This window comes from Cyprinus carpio, chromosome B11 (genome assembly GCF_018340385.1).
Source record: "Cyprinus carpio isolate SPL01 chromosome B11, ASM1834038v1, whole genome shotgun sequence".
NCBI lineage: Eukaryota > Metazoa > Chordata > Actinopteri > Cypriniformes > Cyprinidae > Cyprinus > Cyprinus carpio.
In genome coordinates this window covers 22,129,987-22,151,517 of record NC_056607.1, presented here as the reverse complement: position 1 = coordinate 22,151,517, position 21,531 = coordinate 22,129,987, and the positions used below count along the sequence as shown (strand labels likewise).

Here is a 21,531-nt window from a genome sequence, read left to right as displayed (position 1 = left end):
TTAAGAAGCAAATCAGCATATAAGAAAGATTTCTGAAGGATCATGTGACACTGAAGACCGGAGAAATGATGCTGAAAATTCAACTTCGATCACAGAAATAAATTACATTTTAACAGATATTCACATACAAAATACTAATTATAATTTGAATACTATTTCACAATTTTGACTGTATATTTGATGAAATAAATGCAGCCTTGGTGAGCAGAAGAGACTTATTACCGACCCCAGACTTTTGAATGGTATTGTATGCAAATGAGCAGCCCTTCCCAGCATGCAGTGGTGTGTGTGAGATGTTCTAAGCTGTGGGTTCACTGATGTAGGAGTCGGGTCTGAAGGTGAATCAGCCGGCATCCATTTCGCAGTGCGTCTGAAACGGAGCAAAGGGCCACAATGGATGCTAAAGTTCACAGTCCGTCCGGAGCCCTGGAGGAGTGTGTGGGGTGTCTGAACTAAGAGCAAAGGTCAGAGATGATGAGCCTCATGTGATATGATGCATTAGAATTTTTGCCTGTCATAACTAAAACAAAGAAAGGACTTTCATTTCATGTCAGAATTAGGTGTTTTTTTTTAAATCATGAAAACAGTTGACCTCCATAAACTGATGCTTTTCACTCAGAAAGATCTCGTTATGGAAGTAGAGGTGTATATGTTAAATTAAGAGTGAAATCAGATTCACAACCTATTATATTTAATACAAGCATCTTGTCACCCAACAAACTTAAATATAAAAAAAAACAATTTAAATATAGAAAATATATTAAATATCACCTTAAATATTAACTTTACAAACTTCTGTATTGAAAATATTAATTATATAATCTTAAATACAGAAATTATGAAATATAGAAACTTAAATATAGACAATAATTTAATATATAAACTTAAATATTAAATGTATGAACCTAAAGATATAAAAATTTATGAACTTATATAAATAGCAAATATATAAACTTAAATATTAATTATATAAAATTCAACTTGATTTAAAAAAAAATTAATCCATTAAATAATAAATATACAAACTTAATGAATATAGATTTAAAAAATACATAAACTTCAACATTAAAAATTTTAATATAAACGTGTGTTATGTATATATATTCAGTATTGCAAATATTAAATGCATTGTAAATATAGCAAAATTTAACATATAAACTTAAATATTAAATATATTTAAATTAATTCTATAAAAATTCAAAAGCGTTAAATATAAGTAAACATTAATTTGTTATAATCTTATTTGTGTTCTTTTGTAATACTAATGTCTATTAACATGCATTGTCCTATTTAAATAAATGTAAATATTGAAAATATGTAATGTATAAATTTAAGAAATACAGAAATGTTAAATAAGTAAATACAGAAATTTCTATATTAAATTGAATATTACAAAAAGCTTAAATAGTAAAGTTCAATCGGCGTAAAAATAGACATCATATAAACTCAAGTATAGAAAATATTTAATACTTAAATATCAAATTTTTTTTCATTACAATTACAATCTTCGATATTGACATGCACCGAAGCTTAACATATTAGTTGTATACAAGATAATACATAAATGAAATTCTGAAAAATGGATACAAAAAAAATACAAACTTCAACATTAAAAATATATTATAAAACTTATATTTATATATATATATATATATATATATATATAATATATATATATATAACATTTTATATATACTATACTTATAAACAGTATTATGATAATTAAAAAAATATATAGAAACTTTTAAATATATAAACTTCAAACTAAAAATTTTATAAAAATCCTTGATTGGCGTTTGTCAAGTAAATTCTATTCTTTTGAACTCAGCTTCATCCCTCGAGAGAATGGCATCCACGTCGCCGATGTGAAATTCAACTTGGGGCCTTACATCCGGGCAGTCCTTCAAGGTGGTCGTGTGGGAGAGCGGGTTGGAGGGGATGCGCTGGACGCAAATCCGCGGCTGAAATGACAAATGTAATACTGCTTTTTTTTCTTTGCGACCACAAGTGGGCATATAACGCAATCAGAAATGTTTGGATTACTTAAGAACAATCATGTCTTCACTGTAGCATATACAGAAGCAGATTCTGAAGTACAGAAAGGTCAGCAGCATTAATGTGCACACTGATTTCAGCCGGAGTAAGACTAAAAATTGGTTAACTGAGAGGAAGAAAATGTTAGGTTTCTGACAAAAAATTAGTCTCTGGTCCCCGCTGCTGGTGTGTTGATCACAGAAATTCAAAATTACACACACACTTTATTTTAACAGATATTCAACATACAAGTAGAAAAATGCACACTTACACATGACCTCATTATATTTGTATGTTTAATTCATTTATTGAATACTATTATATATATATATATATATATATATATATATATATATATATATATACCTACTATATAAAATTATATTATTGAAATTAATTTTATTATTTTTATAATTAAATATTAAAATGAATAGTACAATATTCATAAATTTTGACTGTATATTTTAATATATATTAATACATGATGAATAATTGTTAAATAACTAAATGCAGCCTTGGTCATTAGCAGAATTGTGTGAGCAAATAATAAAATAACTTACTGTATATATTTATATATCATAAAAACTAAATTAATAACAAATGCATATTATATTATTGTTATATTATATTGACCCAAATTACTATTCTTTATAACTAATAATTATTAATTTATTTAATTACATTATGTTGCTAGATCAAAGTACAACCGGTGAATGGTTTTTGCTGTTGTCTAAAATTGTCAATTCAATTTAGTATTTTTTATGAAAGTCAAATAGATGAAATGTTTTATCATCCCTTCCCATGCTGGGATGCTTCCACAGCAGCAGTGGTTGTGCATAAAATGTACTTTCGCGCAGATGCTAAGAAAGAAAAAGAAGAAGGCGGGTTCTGTTCTCAGCAGCCATGCGTGATGCCTCATTTGATGGTTGACAGGAAACAGAAGCTGATGTAGTTAATCATGAGTCGGGTCACCTGTCCATTCTCACACACACACTGACCCTCCATACAAGTCTGACAGGTAACCAGCCGGCATCAATTTAACGCAGGGGCAGGATGCGTCTGAAACGAGAGCAAAAGGCCACAAAGTGCACTACGCGCATGCCCCTGGAAACTTCGTCGTACTATCAGTTCTGGCGGTCCCAAGCGGGAGCCGTCCGGAGTGCCAGGCGAGCCCGGGCTAGGATGTGTGTGATGGTGTTTGTTGATGTGTCTGGAACTAGGAGCAGCTGGTGAGCGTGTCAGCCAGTGAGATGATCTGATGGTGGATCTCATGTGATCAACTCCTGGCGCCTCTCCGGAGCGGCTTCTGGCGTAAGCAAGGTTCTCAGTGGTCGGGGTAGCAAGGCCGTGGGCCAGAAAGCATTTTCCTGTCTGCAGTAAAGCAGGTGAGATCTCGGGTTAAAACACACTGAAGAAGGCAGGACTTGCATATGCTTTCATGTCAGAATAGGTGTTTTTTGTTTTTGTGTGTGTGTGTGTGTATATATATATATGAGAGGAAGTCATTTTATCATGAAAACATATTGACCTCCATTATATATTGTTGTTATTATTATTAAAATTAAATGGCCGTAAATATCCTACAGATTCATCACTGATCTTGTCACATCGAAATATCTTCTAATTAATTCATCATTTAAAAGTTCATACCTTACAATTATATTGGTTCAAACGTTTGGGGTCAGTAATGATTTAAGAAAAAAGTAATACTTTTATTCAACAAGGATTGATTAAACTGAAATTTTATAAAGATTTTTATTTAAAGTAAATTCTATTCTTTTAAACTTTCTATTCATCAAAGAATTCTGAAAAACTAAATGTATCACTTTTTTCCACAAAGCATATAATAATCAGAAATGTTTCCTAAGAAGCAAATCAGCATATAAGAATGATTTCTGAAGATCATGTGACACTGAAGACTGGAGGAATGATGCTGAAAATTCAACTTGATGATCACAGAAATAAATTACATTTTAACAGATATTCACATACAAAACAGTTTCATTTTAAATTTTGCAAGTACCTATTTCGCAATTTGTGACCTGTATATTTGAGTGAAAGAAATGCAGCCTTGGTGAGCAGAAGAGACTTATTACCGACCCAGACTTTTGAATGGTATTGAATGATGAGCAGCCCTTCCCAGCATGCAGTGGTGTGTGTGAGATGTTCTAAGCTGTGGGTTCACTGATGTAGGAGTCGGGTCTGAAGGTGAATCAGCCGGCATCATTCGCAGTGCGTCTGAACGGAGCAAAAGGCCACATGGATGCTAAAGTTCACAGTCCGTCCGGAGCCCTGGAGGAGTGTGTGGTGTCTGAACTAGAGCAAGGTCAGAGATGATGAGCTCATGTGATATGATGCATTAGATCTTTTCCTGTCATAACTAAAACAAGAAAGGACTTCATTTCATGTCAGAATAGGTGTTTTTTTTTTAATCATGAAAACAGTTGACCTCCATAAACTGATGCTTTTCACTCAGAAAGATCTCGTTATGGAAGTAGAGGTGTATATGTTAAATTAAGACAAAAATCATATCACCCAACAAACTTAAATATAAAAAAATATACATTTAAATATAGAAAATGAAATATCACCTTAAATATTAAATTTACAAACTTCTGTATTGAAAATAATAAACGAACTTGTATAAATAGCATGTATTGAAAATATTAATTATATAATCTTAAATACAGAAATTATGAAATATAAAAACTTAAATATTAAATGTATGAACTTAAAAAATATAAAAATTTACGAACTTGTATAAATAGCAAATATATAAACTTAAATATTAATTATATAAAATTCAACCGATTAAAAAATTAAATCCATTAAATAATAAATATACAAACTTAATGAAAAATAGATAAACAAAAAACATAAAAATACAAACTTAAACATTAAAAATTTGAAATATATAAACACATGTAAGCATTTAAATTTGCAATACTGAACATTTTTTTATATATATATATATATATATACGATATATATATATATATATATAGATCTATATATATATTATATATATAATATATATATATATATATATATATATAAAATCTTCAGTATTGCAAATATTAAATGCATAAATGTAAATATAGCTAAATTTCACATATAAACTTAAATATTAAATATATAAACTTCAATATAAATTATATAAAATTCAACGTTAAATATAAGTAAACGTATTAATTAGCAATGTTAGAATCTGGTTTGTTTTCTTTTTGCATTTCATACTAATGTCTATTAACATGCATTGTCCCTATTAAATAAATAAATGTAAATATTGAAAATATGTAATGTATAAATTTAAAATACAGAAAATGTTAAATAGTAAATACATCAATTTCAATATTAAATTGAATATTACATAAAAACTTAAATTTTAAAGTTCAATGTTAAAAATATACATTTTATAATCTTAAATATAGAAAATATTTAATACTTAAATATAAAAAAAAAAAATTCATTACAATTACAATCTTTTTACATTGACTGCATTTACAAACTTAAAATATTAAATGTACACACTTAATAAATATATGAAATTAATGAAAATAGATACAAAAAATACATAAACTTTAACATTAAAAATATTGAATATATAAACTTATTTGTATATATAGCAAAATTTTTAAAAAATATATAAACTTAAATATTAAATATATAAACTTCAAAACTAAAAATGTTATATATATGAAAGTAAATATAGGAAATATTAAATCCTTGATTGGTGTTTTGTCTCTTGTGTCAGTAGTTGTGCTCATGTTGATGTTTTGGCTCTCTGGTTCATTTACTCTGATCTTCAGACAAGTACGCGATTCGCTTCATCCCTCGAGAGAACGGCATCCACGTCATTGACGTGAAGTTCAACGGGACGCACATCCCGGGCAGTCCCTTCCAGGTGCGTGTGGGAGAGCCGGGACAGAGCGGGGATGCTGGACTCGTCACAGCTTACGGCCCCGGTCTGGAAACATCAACCACAAACAAAACAAATAATCCGGATTACTAAACAAATTAAATACTGCTTGCTCCATGTTTCTTTTGACTCGGTGTGTGGAGAGGAAGTCGTCACGCACTCACGCTGAACGCACTTACTGTATCAGCAGAATGATTTAAACAGAAGGATCTTGGATTACTTCAGATATTTCTCATGGATCACATCCAGAACAAATCTATGTCTTCACTGTAACTCGTCTAGTGGCAGAAAAAGTGTAAAGCTCAGCGAGACATTCAACTCTGTGCAGAAGGTCACAGCATTAATGTGGTACCTACAAATTGATTTCAGCTGCGTAAGACTAAAGAAAAGCCACATGGTTAACTGAGAGGAAAGAAAATGTTAGGTTTCACAATGAAAAGAGTCAGAATAGTCTGTGGTCCCTGCTGCTGGTGTCTGATGTCTGTGTAAACACAACAGACGACCGACCGCTGTTCAGAATAAAACACACACACACTTTACTGCACTTGGTGTGATACCGCCTATATTTTGAAGCTTTAAACATTTCCTATTTCTACATCAGTAGAAAAATACTGTAGACTATCACATGACCTCATTATGTTGCATGTTTAATTCATTATATTGTTTTATATATATATATATATATATATATATATATATATATATATAATATATATATATATATATATATATATATATATATTATATACTATATATATATATATATATATATATCAATATAAAATTATATTGACGAAATTAATTTTAATTAATTTTATAATTAAATATTAGAAATGATTAGTACATTTATATTCATAAATTTGACCATGATTAATTAATTAATATATTATTTAAATTAATTACTTTTTATATATTTCTATATTATTAAATAATAATATATATTAATACATGTATTTATAAATTTGGCAGTTTGTCATTCTTTATATTGTTAAATAACTTAATTAATGTTTATATATTTGTATATCATTAAATAATATAAATTAATATTTATAAATTTGTCCTCATGTTTAATTCATTTATCATTATTATTATTATTATTATTAAATAATGAAATGACTTACTGTATATATTTATATATCATAAAAAAACTAAATTAATAACAAATGTATATTATATTGTTTGTTTATATTATATTGACCTCACGTTTATTATAACTAAATTACTGTTTCTATATAACTAATATTAATTATTAATATATTTATTCACATTATGTTGCTCAAGTCAAGAAATGCCTTCGGTTATAATCTCAGAAATGTTGTTTTGCTGTTGTCTAAAATTGTCAACTCAATACTTAAATTTAGTAGTTTTTTTTATTGCAAGAACATAAATGAATGAAATGTTTTTATCATCACTTTGGATGTATTTGTCATACTGGAAATTGGAGGTCAGGTCGAGCACAATGCATGCTGGGATGCTTCACACAGTCTGCTGTTTTGGTTTCCGTGCATAAAATGTACTGCGCACACTGCATGCTAAAGAAAGAAAGAAAGACGGTATGCTGTTCTCAACAGCCATCGTGATGCCTCCTTTGATGGTTGACAGGAAACAGAAGCGAGAAAATTGTAGTTGTCATGAACTAGTTTATCATACGTGCAAATACACCTTCCTTCATTCTCACACTGACCCTCACGCCTCGTCTGACAGGTAACCAGGCCGAGTTTACCATCAATAACACCAAAGCAGGGCCGGGATCTCTGGCTGTCACCATCGAGGGCCCGTCGAAGGTGAAGATGGAGTGTCAGGAGTGTCCCGAAGGCTTTAAAGTGCACTACACACCAATGGCCCCTGGAAACTACATCATCACTATCAAATACGGCGGCCCCAACCACATCAGCGGAAGCCCGTTTAAAGCCAGAGTCACAGGTGAGCGAGCCGGACTGATCGGTGCTGAAGTGATCTGGTTGTGTGTGATGGTGTTTGGTGATGATTGTGTGGTGTTCAGGGCCGCGGCTGGTGAACGTGACCAACGCCAGTGAGATGTCCACTCTGATGGTGGATCCGGTGAGCCGGGCGAGCAGCGTCAACTCCTACAGCGCCTCTCCCACAACAGCCTCTTACGACACCAACAATCTCATCAGACGACCTCCGGCTCTCAGCAAGGCCTTCGTGGGCCAGAAAGCGTCTTTCTCTGTGGACTGCAGTAAAGCAGGTGAGATCTCGGGTTATTCCTGGACACACACTGAGCATGAGCCACATACAAGTTTATTACAGGGAACAAATGCATATGCTTTCAACACAATGCAATAAAATACACTTTATATACTGTCTTATGTACACTGAAGTATTTGTGTGTGTGTGTATATATATATGAGAGAGAGAGGGGGGGGGGTCATTTTATTAAAATTACTAAAAAGTTCTATCTTAAATTTATATATAAATATGAAATGTATGTATTCACCATTATATATTGTTGTTATTATTATTAAATATTTAATTTTATTAAATGGCCTACTGATTATGAACACTGGAGAATACATGGATAGATCATTTTATTAAACAATATACTTTTTGATAATAATAATAACAATAAGAATAATAATAAATTATAATAATAATAGAAAAAATCTTAATTTTAATATTAAAGAAATATATAAATGTGTATATAAACATTTATTTACACCATTATATTATTACAATTAAATCTATGTAAAATTATATGTATATTAAATATTTTTGTTATTAATATATTTCAAAACATGTTACTTTACTATTAATTTAATACATTTTATATAACATTTATTTTAGCATTCTAATTATTTTTCAAACCCTAATACAATGGCTATATTGTTTTTGCATTTTATATACACAGAATATACAATCATAACTCTTTATCGTGGCAGTATAGCCTAAACTACATTTTCTACAGGCATAATTGTGTTTTACCATTTGTTGTCTCACATGCATTCGTGTTTGTTTCCAGGGAAGAACATGCTGCTGGTCGGCGTTCACGGTCCTCTGACGCCCTGCGAGGAGATCCTGGTCAAACACGTGGGAAACATGCAGTACAACATCAGCTACGTCTTAAAGGAGCGGGGCAGCTACATTCTGGCTGTCAAATGGGGAGATGAACACATCCCAGGCTCCCCCTTCCAAGTCACCGTCCCATAATTCTCACGGTTAATCAGAAACACCTCCTGATAGAGAGAAAGACACTGTACAAAAACAACTAGAAGAGCTTCTTCATTCTGTTGTTCTTCAACTTTGCACTTGATCAGGCTTTTGACTGGAATGTGACGCATTATGATGGTAACTCTGACGGCATGTTGTTATGATGCATGAATTGTACATTACTTCTATTTGTGGATTTAGTTCAGTCTAAAGATGAGTGTTGAGAAGTTAAAAGACGGTGTATGAACAAACTGATCAGGGTTTCACACCTGAACGTCTCTTTACTACTGATATTGACTCTTTCTAATAATCTGTCTCTTTTAGTGCTCATGTTATAACCTTTCTGTGTCTGTCTGATTCTCGCTGCATGAACTGAACTGTGATGTTCATTCCTTCATAAATCACTTCAAATCAAGCACTTCTGTATTCATTTCAACAGGTTTCGATGCTACATATTGAATAGTTTACAAAAAATACCATGTCAAAATTTTAGACTCGCAAAGCCCTCAAGAGCAAAAGATCCTGTGTTTTTTTTTTACATGTAATCTGATTTTCTGACTTTTTGAAGACGCTCATATACAAAAGTCACAGTAATAGATTTATGCAGGTCTTTCTTGTTCGTCTCAATTCTACTAGTTTTGATACTCCAGTGGTGAAGTATTTTGTAAGAGTTTCAAGGGCAAGAGGGGACATTTAATTGTATTTTGTATTTAGCCATTGGTGCCTTATTGTGAGAAACATGAATAGATTTGATGTACATTTGCTTATTAAAACTGACTGGAATCAAGAATTCAAGATTAAAGATAGTGTCTCATTATTTATCAACAGTGTTCAATTCTTGAACATTTTCTGTGAGGTGGAGTAGATGATCAGAAGTCTTTTTGAGTGAACTGTTCCTTTAACTCAGTGACTCTGTTCTGTTTAGAATTCCAGTGACAGGAAGTGCATTGGCCACCTTGATTGTGAATGTTCCACTGTTACCATAGAAACGACCCTAAATAACAGACAAACACGTACATTTGTAGTTCCAAAGGTCATGTGCATTATTCATGATTTCCTTTGCTTTGTTTAGGCGGGAGGATAGATTATATAATATATAATTAATAACTATTAACTTAAACCACAACCCAATTGCTTAAACTGTAAACTTCAAAATTCATAAGCTTCCTCCTTCATCACACACCACAGACAACACACAATCAAATGCTTAAATTCTTAGTTCAGACTAAATTATTTATAATATTTACATAAATAATTATCATCCTTTAGTCATACTCAAGCTTCATACATGTGTTCCCTGATGGGAAAAATAGCCAGTGTGTATATTGTTAACTAAAACTATTAAAAATCATTTTCGCAACTGGAATAAATATATAAATTGTGTTGAATGCTATCTTTGGAATGGTAAACTTTATATTTTAATTGTAAACATCGAATTTTTTCAGTTAATGAAAAAAAAATAGCAAGGCATTAATGACATTGTCAGGTAAAAATGGACGAAGACGTGAAAAGCGAAGGAATAGACAAACCGATTCAATTGAGTGACTCATGGATCCACTCCAATTGATTTGGTGAATTGAATCTTCTTCAGAAGAGTGACCAAAAACAGCAACTCGCTTCAATGTTTAACTTGTAATTATGTCCATAAGCTTTTCGTGAAATCTGGATTAACTCATGAATCTGTTTGACCTCTTCATATTTAAGAAGAGAATATAGTTTCCATAATTGACATCACTTAAGATTTTCAACGGGTGTATAATTAGGCTAAGTAGCTAGAGACCCTATAACATGTTCCCACCAATATCCAGCCCTAGCAATAATTCCGATCAAACTATTAAAAGTTCAAAGTTGCATAAACTACACTCTCAGAAATAAAGGTACAAAAGCTGTCACTGGGGCTGTACCTTTTCAAAAGGTACATATTTGTACCTTAAGGGTCCATTTTGGTACCTTAAAGGTACATATTAGAACCCAATAGGTACAAAAGTGTACAGCCCCAGTGACAGTTTTTGTACCTTTATTTCTGAGAGTGTAGGCATAGAGTTTAAATGCATGGGTCGGGGTGGGTGGGGGGTATTAATTTAGTATTATTTTTACTTTTTGAGACCCCCAAGTACTGTATCGTTTTTCTCGTCTTCTGTATTTGACTCTTTTCTCTACTGAAACTGATTCCTTTAGATTTGGCGCTCTGCACTGAGTTTCTTTTGTTATTCTGTCAGTACATGGTGTGTGTTTGGCCTCTCTTCTCTCCACCTGGTGAGGGATCTGCTCTCTGATTGGTCAGCTCCGCACCTGATAGGCTATTAGGTTTCTGTTGCCTCAAACTAATCAGTAAGAGACACGGACATCAGACATGAGGAGCCTGCTGACCACTCAAGACCAGAACTTCTACCGCGAGCTGATCCTGAAGGAGGCATACACGCGGCTGGCCTGGAAGATGAAGTACAGCAAAGAATACCCCACCACCTTTGCGTCTCGCAGGTCCAGGTCCATCGGGCTTTTTAACCCTCCGTCTGTCAGTAAAGTCACGCTGCCTCCTGTGGTCCAGACGCTGGAGAAGCAGCCGGTGCGCCGGTCGCTGAGTGAAGCCCCGCTCATGAGACCCGTGAGCCCGCAGACTACAGCGGCTCTGTATCAGGGCTTATCCAACGAGGGCAAAGGACGGAGTTTGTATTTGAAGAAACGGGCGCAGAAAGGCCCTGAGGAAAAGTTTGATTACCCGATTCTGTCGTCCTGGGATTATGGATGGAGATTAGGTGAGCAAAATGGAATTTATGACTGTTGTGTGCTTACCATCCCCAAACTTTTGAATAGTAGTGTAGGCCTATATAAAGACAAATATTATTAGTATTGACAAAATGGTTCAATGCAGTATTAAATAGTAAAATATTAGCGTAACAGTAATGTCGAGCACTAAACTAACTTTGTTTCCTCAGGTGATTATGAGATTGATGGTAGGACGCCAGTCTACGGGAGATCTGGGATCGTAAGGAGCACTTTCTATGCCAGGAATGGCATTTTTAATATTCCCTCAGCTACTGATCAACTAGGATGAAACACCAGTGAATGTTTTTCTCACCTGGTTGAGCTTGAACAGACAGTATTCACCTCAACACTACTACTCTGAGTCAATTACTCATATACTAAATCTTTTATTTGTATGCATACATTATCAATGCATCAATAAAAATCTAATAGAACATTTATTTTTGAAGGCTGTTTTAGAACATGCAAATGTGAATATAAAGCACTAATACAGGTGTTGTGATGAATGGAGTCATGCAGACGGGTTAAAGTGTTAACAGGCTTGCAAACTAACTCTACTGTCTCACAGCAACCAGTAAACCAACACTGCAGACCGCTGGTTCATAATTAACAAGCACTGGAAACTTGTCATTATCATTCAATCAAACATTTCTGCTCTTCTCTACAAAAACACAGCAAAAAAGTAAAGCACTGAACACTGGCTTTCTGTTAGAACTCGTTTGTTTTCTTGTAAGCTGTTTCTCATTCTCATCTGTAGGACTAATGAAGCAGGCCAGCAGTAAAAGTGTAAATGGAGAAGGTTGTTATCCTCTCGTCTGCGCTTGTTTACAGTGATGCAGAGCGGGAAATGATCACTCACTGCCCGCAGAACAGACACACAGCTGTTAAGGGTTTGCTTTACTGCCCGGGGCAAGTTGTCATGGCTTACTCTTAATGAATACTTCTTAAGGTTAGTTTATTTTGTCAGGTTTGTGTATAGTAAACTTTTAAGTCTTGCAGGTTATTAATCCAGGAGAAAAGGTAGTTGATTAAACACACTTTAACTATAGTGGTGCATGTTTGACACTGATGTGTAAATAATAGGCTACCTGTTTGAAAAACGGTATTAAAAAGACATACACATACAGCATATTTTTGCATTTAACAACTTTTAGTGATTTATGTAAAAACAGAATATTAAATAGCCGACAGAGATTAAACTAGGTGTTTGAAATCAACTCTCAAAATTAGGCTATTGCAAGAGAAAAAAAGCATAACTGAGATAAAACCTATGTGACAACTTGCACTGTTCTCCCTTAATCTTGTCATTTGTCAATTTTCATTTCTTTTTTTCTTCTAGTGAGCGTCAGAGCTCAGTGACTTCTGTTTTTGTTACTTAAGACACAACCGTTCAAAGGTTTGGGCTTAGTAACATTTTGTTTTTAAGAAATAAAATTAATAAAATTATTTAAAGTCAGCTTTAAAGACATTTATAATGTTACAAAATATTTCTATTTCAACTAAATGCTGGATGTTTCCATAAATACATTAATCAACTGCTTCCATACTGATGATAATCATAAATGTTATTGAGCAGCAAATCAGAAAGATTTCTAGAGTAATGATTCTGAAAATTCAGCTTTGATAACAGAAATAAATTCAATTTTAAAAATTGAAATTAAATTGAAATAATATTTTACAGTTTTACTGTTTTTACTGAATTTTTGATTATATAAGTCCATCCTTGGTGAGCAGAGGAGACTTCTTGTAAACACATTAAAATAATCTTACTAACCCTAAACTATGAACAGTAGTTTAGAATCTCTTTAGATTATATTTACCTCTGGCTCAGTGAGGCCAAATTCCTCTTTTAGACTAAATGCCTCCACTGATTCAGGATTCACAGCCTCAATCATCTTCTCTCCGCAGAGGACGACCCTGCAGCACAAGAAAATGGGAATGTGTTGGTCGTCACATGACGTTAACTGAGACGTGGACGTTTATCCTTCATAAAATCAGATGGATGTTTACAGACAGATTTGACAATGTGACTATTACACTTTCATTTTAGACACTCAAGAAGTGTTTCAACATCAGAAAAACTTGACTAACTCGTTATTTAGTTTATGCTTTTATGCTAAACCATTATGAGTGCACTTCTTACTAAGGCTGTAAACACCCAGGTCATGGGTTCACATCCCAGGGAAAGCATGAACTGAAAAAATTGTTCATGTTGAATGCAATGCCAGTCTCTTTGCATACAAGCATCTGCTAAATGCATAAATGTAACCTGACCCTAAAATCTAGGAACGTTGTTCCAAGACCAACAAGGTTGTTGATTCATGGCCTTATTATAGGAGTCCACAAATTAGGTTAGATTTATGTTTATCTGCCTACCTGTGGTAAGCACATCTGGTAGATTTCTTCACTGACATGTCAAGCTTGTCAACTGTCAGCCACACAAACTCAGTTTCTGAGTGCAGACAGATGTTAACCAACTGTCTCTCTGGAACATAACCACAGGCTCCAGTTTTCAAGTGACAGCAGCAGTTTACAAACTTCAGTCAGTCACACAAAAGGAAGAATGGAAAGATAAAGAGCTAACACATGGGAATAATTGCTGTAGATGATCTTTTTCTCCCTTTTATGACATTATGTCTTGTAAGGGGCAAAATATTGAGGCCCCTTTATCCAGTTTGGATGCATTTTATTCTAATTGGTCAAGGACCCTAATTCATTTTATGACTAGTAGCTTATGATTCCATTGTAATGCTGAAATTCAGACAAGTAATGACTTTACATTTACAATATTATATGAAATCACCTACTACAGTCAGCCATTGAATTCTGTGGACCTAAAAAAAATTCGTAATTTTCTTTCAGGCATTCCTTTTTTATTATATAGATGTAATATTTTCTTCATTCTATTTATTTTTATTTATTTATTTTCATTTAACTAACATACTTCTAAGAATGAAAATAAGTAAATAAATAAACAAACAATCATGGGTGTAGTCTACACATGATAATTATTTAAATAATCATATATTTTAAAAAGAATATCATTCATTTCATGAATATCAAGGACTTTTGTCAGGGTGTATCCATTTGACCTAATCAATATGTGCCTATTCATAAAATATGTGATATTTTACATATTTACATCACAAAGTATAGTATGCAAACATGTTTTATGTGAATTTATAAAACTATGTGTACCTTCACTGCAGTACTCCTTGTAGGCTACTTATAATAAAAATGCTTACATAAGGGAAAGTTCACCCAAAAATGGAAATTGTGTCATCATTGTGTCATCTTCAAGTTGCAAACTTATGAGTTTCTTTCTTCTGTTGAACACAAAAGAAGATATTTTACAGAATGTTGGTAACCAAACAGTTAAATGCGTAATTTTCTTTCAGGTATACCCTTTTTATTATATAGATGTAATATTTTCCTAATCCTATTTATTTTTATTTATTTATTTTTAATTAACTTATTGATATACGATACCATGTTCCACCATTTTAAGACAAATGGATTCATTGTGTTTTTATATTCAAGAGATTATAAGCTAGATGCAACTTTTTGGGGGGTTTGCATCGAATGTTCTTCGACTTTTATGCATAATTAATTTGTTTATGAATAAAGATTGATCTGTTGAAAACAGTTATTTTGAGTTAGATGCCAAATGCTCTACATTGAAGGGGTGAATACAACATATTTGCCCACCGGCAGCTATAGTTCCCACACATTCTAATATGATTTTCAAGAAAATAAACTAAAACCTGGGAAAAATAAATGCAGAACATGTTCACATAGGACACTATTAACATGACTATATGCATGAAACCATTCAGAAAAATTTGGGCACAAATGGGTTGAGACAATACTCTGATAAAAATTCTACCATGTTTATATTATATTTAAGATTCTGTATGTTTATACGTGAAATTCTGGAGGGGACGTCGGATGGCGCCACGTGGTGACGTAATGATGTGTGCCATTAATCGGTCTATGCAATATAACGTAAAACGGGAATATTCTAAAAGCAACTAATTTAAACACCTTAATCATAATATTGTGTTATTTAGAATAAGGTAAATAGATTACTGATGTCCATGTAAACGTAGTCAATGACTCGCAAGCATTCCCGATGCTCTGTGTTTGAATGTAAGACTGAACATAATAGTCTTAATTTTCTCCCAACATCTGAGCTGCTGAGGACGCTGTGGATTACTTCTGTTTTTCAAGGTAAAATCTAAGTGTATCACTCCAGACTCCTTTGTGAATGTCATGTTGTTATAGTGCTTAGCCTTTTAACCGTATTTGTGTGTGTACATTAATTATTTTTAACTTATCAGCACCGAGCTTGTATGATTAGTTTGTGCCATTCGTAGCGCGAGATTCGTTCTGTAGCGCGGTCCATTGATCTGTAACATTGCGCTGTTTCGTCCTACTTTCAGTGCATTTGGCTTCCCATATGTACGGCTAAACACCGGTTCTCTCTCTCTGTTATGTTGCTTCTATTGACTGTTTATTGCTGTAGATGTGCAATGCAGAGAGATGTATACGCAACGCCCTCTTTTGGAGACTGGGCGGGAATATGCAGCTCATTTGCATTTAAAGCAATACACTCCAAAACAGCTCTTTTTTTTAGATGCGCCCGAAAAATGAATTTTTTTTAGCTGTTATAATAAATGATCTGTTGGGTATTTTGGGCTGAAACTTCACAGACACGTTCTGGGGACACCCAAGACCAATGTAACATCTTGTAAAAAGGGGCATAATAGGTCACCTTTAAAAGTAACATTCCCATAATGTTTCCAAAGTGATAAAATGGAATGTTCCTTTAACATTCAAATAACAGCGAAAAATCTTTTAAAAACTGGAAGTTTGGAATGTTCAGGTAACATTCGGAAATAACATTTCTATAACCAAAGTGAACGTTATTAAAACGTTTTTCGAACATAATTTCGTTAGCTGGAAATCTGGATTGAGAAACGCTTATGTTTGATCTCCACAGCTGTGAAACATTCTGATAAACATCGTACAGTTCATCGATTTCTTTTACAGCCGCTTCTGGAGCCCTGTGGATAGGAATAATGACGAAATCCTGGATTTCTGTTGAAAGACATGTTTGTCATCATTCCATCACTTTTATAGAGGTAAGGTACACTTTTCACTCTGTAAATGTCTCTCCAGTTTTTGGAGATGAAAACCACACGACGAACGGCTCTCGAGCAGAAGCGTCTTCATCCCCAGCTTGAGTGTCTGGATGGATAGAATGGATTCATTTGGATGTTTTATAGAAATTAAAGTGCATCATGCTCGTATTCACGTTCAGAATATTTAACATTGTTTTGTTTGACATGTATGTCCTCTCTATTTAAATGTATTCAATATATTGATTGATTTATTCATGTAGAAATATTAAATGAACAAGTGCAAATATTTCGGTGCACAAACACATATCTCCAGTTACTTTTAATTTTTCTCCACCAGCAACATTAGTACTGCAGTTGTTGAAAAAACTAATGTATAAAGAAAAAAAATATTTAAAAAATGCATTTTAAAAACAAAGTTGTTAAAAAAGACAAAATATTTGATGACAACTCAGAGACTATTTGACATCTGTTTAAAATAGTCAAAACAAGAATTAGTATGTCTTGTAAAAATATATAGGGTACAACTTTTAATTGTATTCTCCTCTCAACCACTAGATGGCACGAAAGCCTAACGTACCTTAGACGCTCACTTTTCAGTAAGATACATAATTCTACATAATTCACAATGATATAAAGTTTTCTTTAAGTTGAACATCTCGGGCAGCAATGCAAAATTGATATTTCGTTAATTTTATCTAATATTTAATATTTAAAAAAATCTTATAGATTTATGCAGCAAATAAGAAACAATAAATTTATTATACTGTATATATTTTGAAACAAAGGTCTTGTTAATTTTTTTCATTTTCATTCTATTAAAAATATGGTATTTGTGGGTAACCCCCTAATTTTGAAGCTTAAAATACATTTATTAGGTTCAAATAATGAGTATTAAATGAAAATTCAGTTTTATTTGTGATAAAAAAGAGACAAACTTTAATAAAAAGAGATTGCTTTGAGCAAGTATTAACTTGTATGCTATGCAAAACAACATTGTATCACTTCTGCGTGACATTTGTCCCACCTTTTTTTTAAACAAACCACTTTAATGGTTTAATTTCCCCACAAAATGTGCTGCTTCATTAGTTTAATAAAAAAACATATATATGTTATCTGTAGTCGTACAATATGGAAGTAATGAAAAGCACATTTTCCTTAAGGTGTGCCTTTAGCTCTGTTTGTCATGCGTTGCATCAATAGATCACATCTTGTAGATCTACCAAAATACGTTTAAAATCATTTGTAGGCCTATGTCTTGGTTGTGGTTGATGTATTTATGAAGCCTAAATATAAGGTACATTATATGCCTGGAGTTACTCTATGCTAATAAATGTATTAACTTTTGAGGATTAATTTTGACATTGAAATCTGCAGCTTTATCAGTTGTGTTCATGTTTTTATTATGAGTGTCAGTGTATGTTGTGAACACTAGACAATATCTGAAGCAAATAAAATAATTTGAAACAGCTTTATAAATGTTTCTTCACTAGAAATATCACAGTTCTTTTAATGATCAATACAGGGGCTCCAAAAGTACAGAAACTTGAACATGAATGCCATTACATTATACATATCAAACCACGGCATCTGATAAAAGGTTAGAGCTTTTCTCTGTACTAACAATTAATTTTAATCAGCTGCGCTCATGGTGTATATGTTCCTTATTGAAGTTAGTTTCCCTCCTCGCCAAAATAACCACAGGTTACATGTCCTCTAGAAAGTGATGTATTGTCTTCATTTTGAACAGCATATCCATTGTTTGATCATTTCTGTGAAATGTGTTACAGGATTTGTTTTATGAAAAGTGTGCCTCTCACAGCTTGATATTTTGAAATGCAATAGCATAAAAAAGGTACAAAAGCTGCCACTGCATGGGGCGGTACCCATTTAAAAGTTACACTTTTGTACATTATTTAAACTTAAAAGGTGGTGCCTTAGGGTGATGATACACTGTGCAACTTTTTCAGCAATGTTGCCATCAACGTGGATCCAGGTGAAACACAGGTCCCACGACCAATCCAAAATATCCAGATAGAAAATTATTACCCATTCTTAATAAAAAAGTGCCCAACATTGCTCAAAAAAAGTTAAGTAAGTAAGGTACATCTTGGTACCCAAATGCTACTTATCAGTACCTTCATGATAGTCAGTGACAGCTTTTGTCTGAAAATGCAACACTTGCTCTGTCCAGTAGGTGGAAACTAAACACTGTGCAAACGTTTCTGTACTTTAACCTGATACGTGCATGCATCAGTTCTTAGAAATGGCCTCTACTTGATAAACAAAACACTTTTATATCACACCTAATCAGATCATTTCAGATAATGCCATAATCTATCCCTGCCTATATTAACTTTATTGCATTTTTTGTTTAGGTTGACTATAATAAACACATTGAATGTTTATACCTAGGCCATTAAATGCTGTTAAAATATACTTGTTTCAAATCAAATCCTAAACGAGTTCAATTCGTTATTAATTATCGTTTGTTCCTCGCAACGCTTCTGGTTGTTTATTAATGATAATCGACGATGTACAGCTATACATGTTTGCACGAGAACACTACAGCAGCCTGTGATAAAAGGGAAGGGCCCCTGGCAGGGAACGTCGCCAAATGTATAAATAGCATCGTATAGCGTATATATGCATGCATATAAATACACACACACACTCAAACACACACAGATCTTAATGTGCGGCTTTTCTCAATGGGTTTCGATCATCGACGCAAATGTATCACCAGGCCCTAACGCAAGTCTTAAGCGCAAAGGTCATCAAGTGCGGCACCCTTCGTGTATCTATCAGCGTCGAGTCATTTGTAGATGTTTCCTATAGAATGGGGGAAGGCAGCCCCATTGATTCAGAGGTTTGGAATTTGCATCTGATTGCTGTTTGTCAACCAATGGCTTGACTCGCCGCCCGCAGCACCGCCTCAGATTAGACGCACATATGATGTTACTGCCAAATTAACCTCTATATCGAAATCAAATGAGGAAGAGAGACGCGCTTTAGACAGAGCACGAGCCATACTGTTTCTATAGGCTCTCGTGCGTTCGTGACTGTGATCCAAAATTGACGGATAGCGTCGCGAGCGGCTTGTTTTTACGGGGAAATCAGGAATGTTCCTTCCGCTTCCCAAGAAAAAAAAACTAAACGGAAGTTAAACTGGTGAGTGAAGTGTATCTTTTTTCCTCTGAGCCTAATGTTACATTCACATTTTCCTGTTTGTGATGACTGCATGGGAAGTGCATTGCGTCTCTGGTGTACTGAGTTTTAAAGAGTGTTTTTGGTTGTTTAACGCTGATCATCTGATGATGTGTTTGTCTGGCAGTAGTTTTGGTGTCAGTGTATTTTACAGCCTTCAGAATAAACACTCGACACATACACATACACTAACTGCCTTCAGGCACGCGATGTGTATATGCAAATAAATACAGCTTAAATTCTCGGGTTGTTTCTTTATGTATTTTCCGATTTTAACTTATAGATGTAGTTTTAATAAGGTAAGTAATATTTTAATGACCTTTTTTTGTGTCTAGGTCGATAATCTTTGATCTTGTGGATGTGGAAGTAGTGTATTGATTTTGTTTTATTGCATGCATTTTTACTTTTTGCATAAAATTTGCCTTTTTAAGTGTCATATAGCTAATATGCAGAACAATACTTTTCTGCGGACGCAATAATTACAATTTTTTTTATTAATGATAACAACACTAAATAGAAACAATATTATAATTTAATAATAATATAATCAATTCTATTTATGTGAAGTAGTTTACATTCTAAATGTGCTCAAATGTTCTTCCTTATTTTAGGTTATCTAACTGTTCAATTTAAAATATTGCATTAAAATACGTTTTTAATTATGCAATAACAATAAACGGAAAAAGGGAAATATTAGAAGATGCAGTGGTGTACTGGTGTTGTTGTGTAATATTGTTTTCATCTGGTGGCTTTTATTGATAGAACTGATGAATGATCAACAATAGGAAAGTGTGAATCTTATTTTTGACATAATTGTGGTTGTCGCTTTGTGTGAAAATGTTCATTGTGTTACTGATGTTTTGTTGTTTTTTTGTTTATTTCTCTTGATGTTTTAAAGGGTTCCGAAACATCTTGCCAAAGGACTGCAGTGTTAGCCAACACTAACACAGAAATGTTGCTTAATGTGTGTTAAAAAAAAAAAAAAATTAAATATATACATACACACACACACACACACACACACACACACACACACACACACACACATATATATATATATATATATATATAACATATAGATATATATATATATATATATATATATATAAAATATGGATTTATCTCTCTCAAATAGTCCTGTTGGAAATATGGGTTAAGACTGATTTGATTTCATTCTGTCCATTCTTAATGACCTGTTTAAATTAGCACAGAGCAGATACTCTCCAGCCTTGATTAGATTTCTGTTCCACATAAACAGAAAAGCACATTTGTTTGCTTAGACTACACATAGCTTCA

At 33.1% G+C, this 21,531-nt stretch overlaps 4 protein-coding genes across 5 annotated transcripts in view; 3 read left to right on the top strand and 1 right to left on the bottom strand.

Moving 5' to 3' along the window:
- The window catches only part of LOC109063319 (filamin-B-like), a 94,455-nt gene extending 84,547 nt beyond the window's left edge, over window positions 1–9,908 (top strand). The window contains 5 exon segments of the mRNA XM_042734611.1: window positions 4,228–4,360; window positions 5,844–6,015; window positions 7,653–7,876; window positions 7,956–8,162; window positions 8,934–9,908. Coding sequence (XP_042590545.1) covers window positions 4,228–4,360; window positions 5,844–6,015; window positions 7,653–7,876; window positions 7,956–8,162; window positions 8,934–9,121 — 924 coding nt within the window. The 3' untranslated portion in view covers window positions 9,122–9,908.
- A 1,303-nt stretch (window positions 9,909–11,211) lies between these two features.
- Window positions 11,212–12,325, top strand: LOC122138946 (protein ATP6V1FNB). Its single transcript, XM_042734610.1, has 2 exons — window positions 11,212–11,877; window positions 12,058–12,325. The coding sequence occupies exons 1-2, from the start codon at window positions 11,475–11,477 to the stop codon at window positions 12,174–12,176; spliced, it is 522 nt and encodes a 173-aa protein (XP_042590544.1). The 5' UTR covers window positions 11,212–11,474; the 3' UTR covers window positions 12,177–12,325.
- Window positions 12,326–12,548: 223 nt separating this feature from the next.
- On the bottom strand, window positions 12,549–17,141 carry LOC109063296 (deoxyribonuclease gamma-like; the record flags this gene model as incomplete). Its single annotated transcript, XM_042733455.1, has 5 exons — window positions 12,549–12,768; window positions 13,715–13,804; window positions 14,264–14,392; window positions 16,846–16,984; window positions 17,063–17,141. Coding segments are annotated over 5 exons (657 nt in total), but the record flags the coding sequence as incomplete, so codon positions are not given.
- A 2,701-nt stretch (window positions 17,142–19,842) lies between these two features.
- Window positions 19,843–21,531, top strand: part of LOC109063326 (AT-rich interactive domain-containing protein 3A-like) — a 50,855-nt gene continuing 49,166 nt past the window's right edge. The window contains exon 1 of one of the 2 annotated variants that reach the window (XM_042734608.1): window positions 19,843–20,199. The gene's annotated coding sequence lies outside the window, so the exon portion shown is untranslated. The remainder of the gene's footprint in view (window positions 20,200–21,531) is intronic. The other variant, XM_042734607.1, reaches the window with a different exon arrangement.

Excerpts from the sequence above, each read along its gene's own strand:
- LOC122138946 (XM_042734610.1), top strand. The coding sequence starts at position 11,475 with ATGAGGAGCCTGCTGACCACTCAAGACCAGAACTTCTACCGCGAGCTG. Across the intron at positions 11,878-12,057 it reads GGATTATGGATGGAGATTAG|GTGATTATGAGATTGATGGT; the intron begins GTGAGCAAAATG and ends TTGTTTCCTCAG.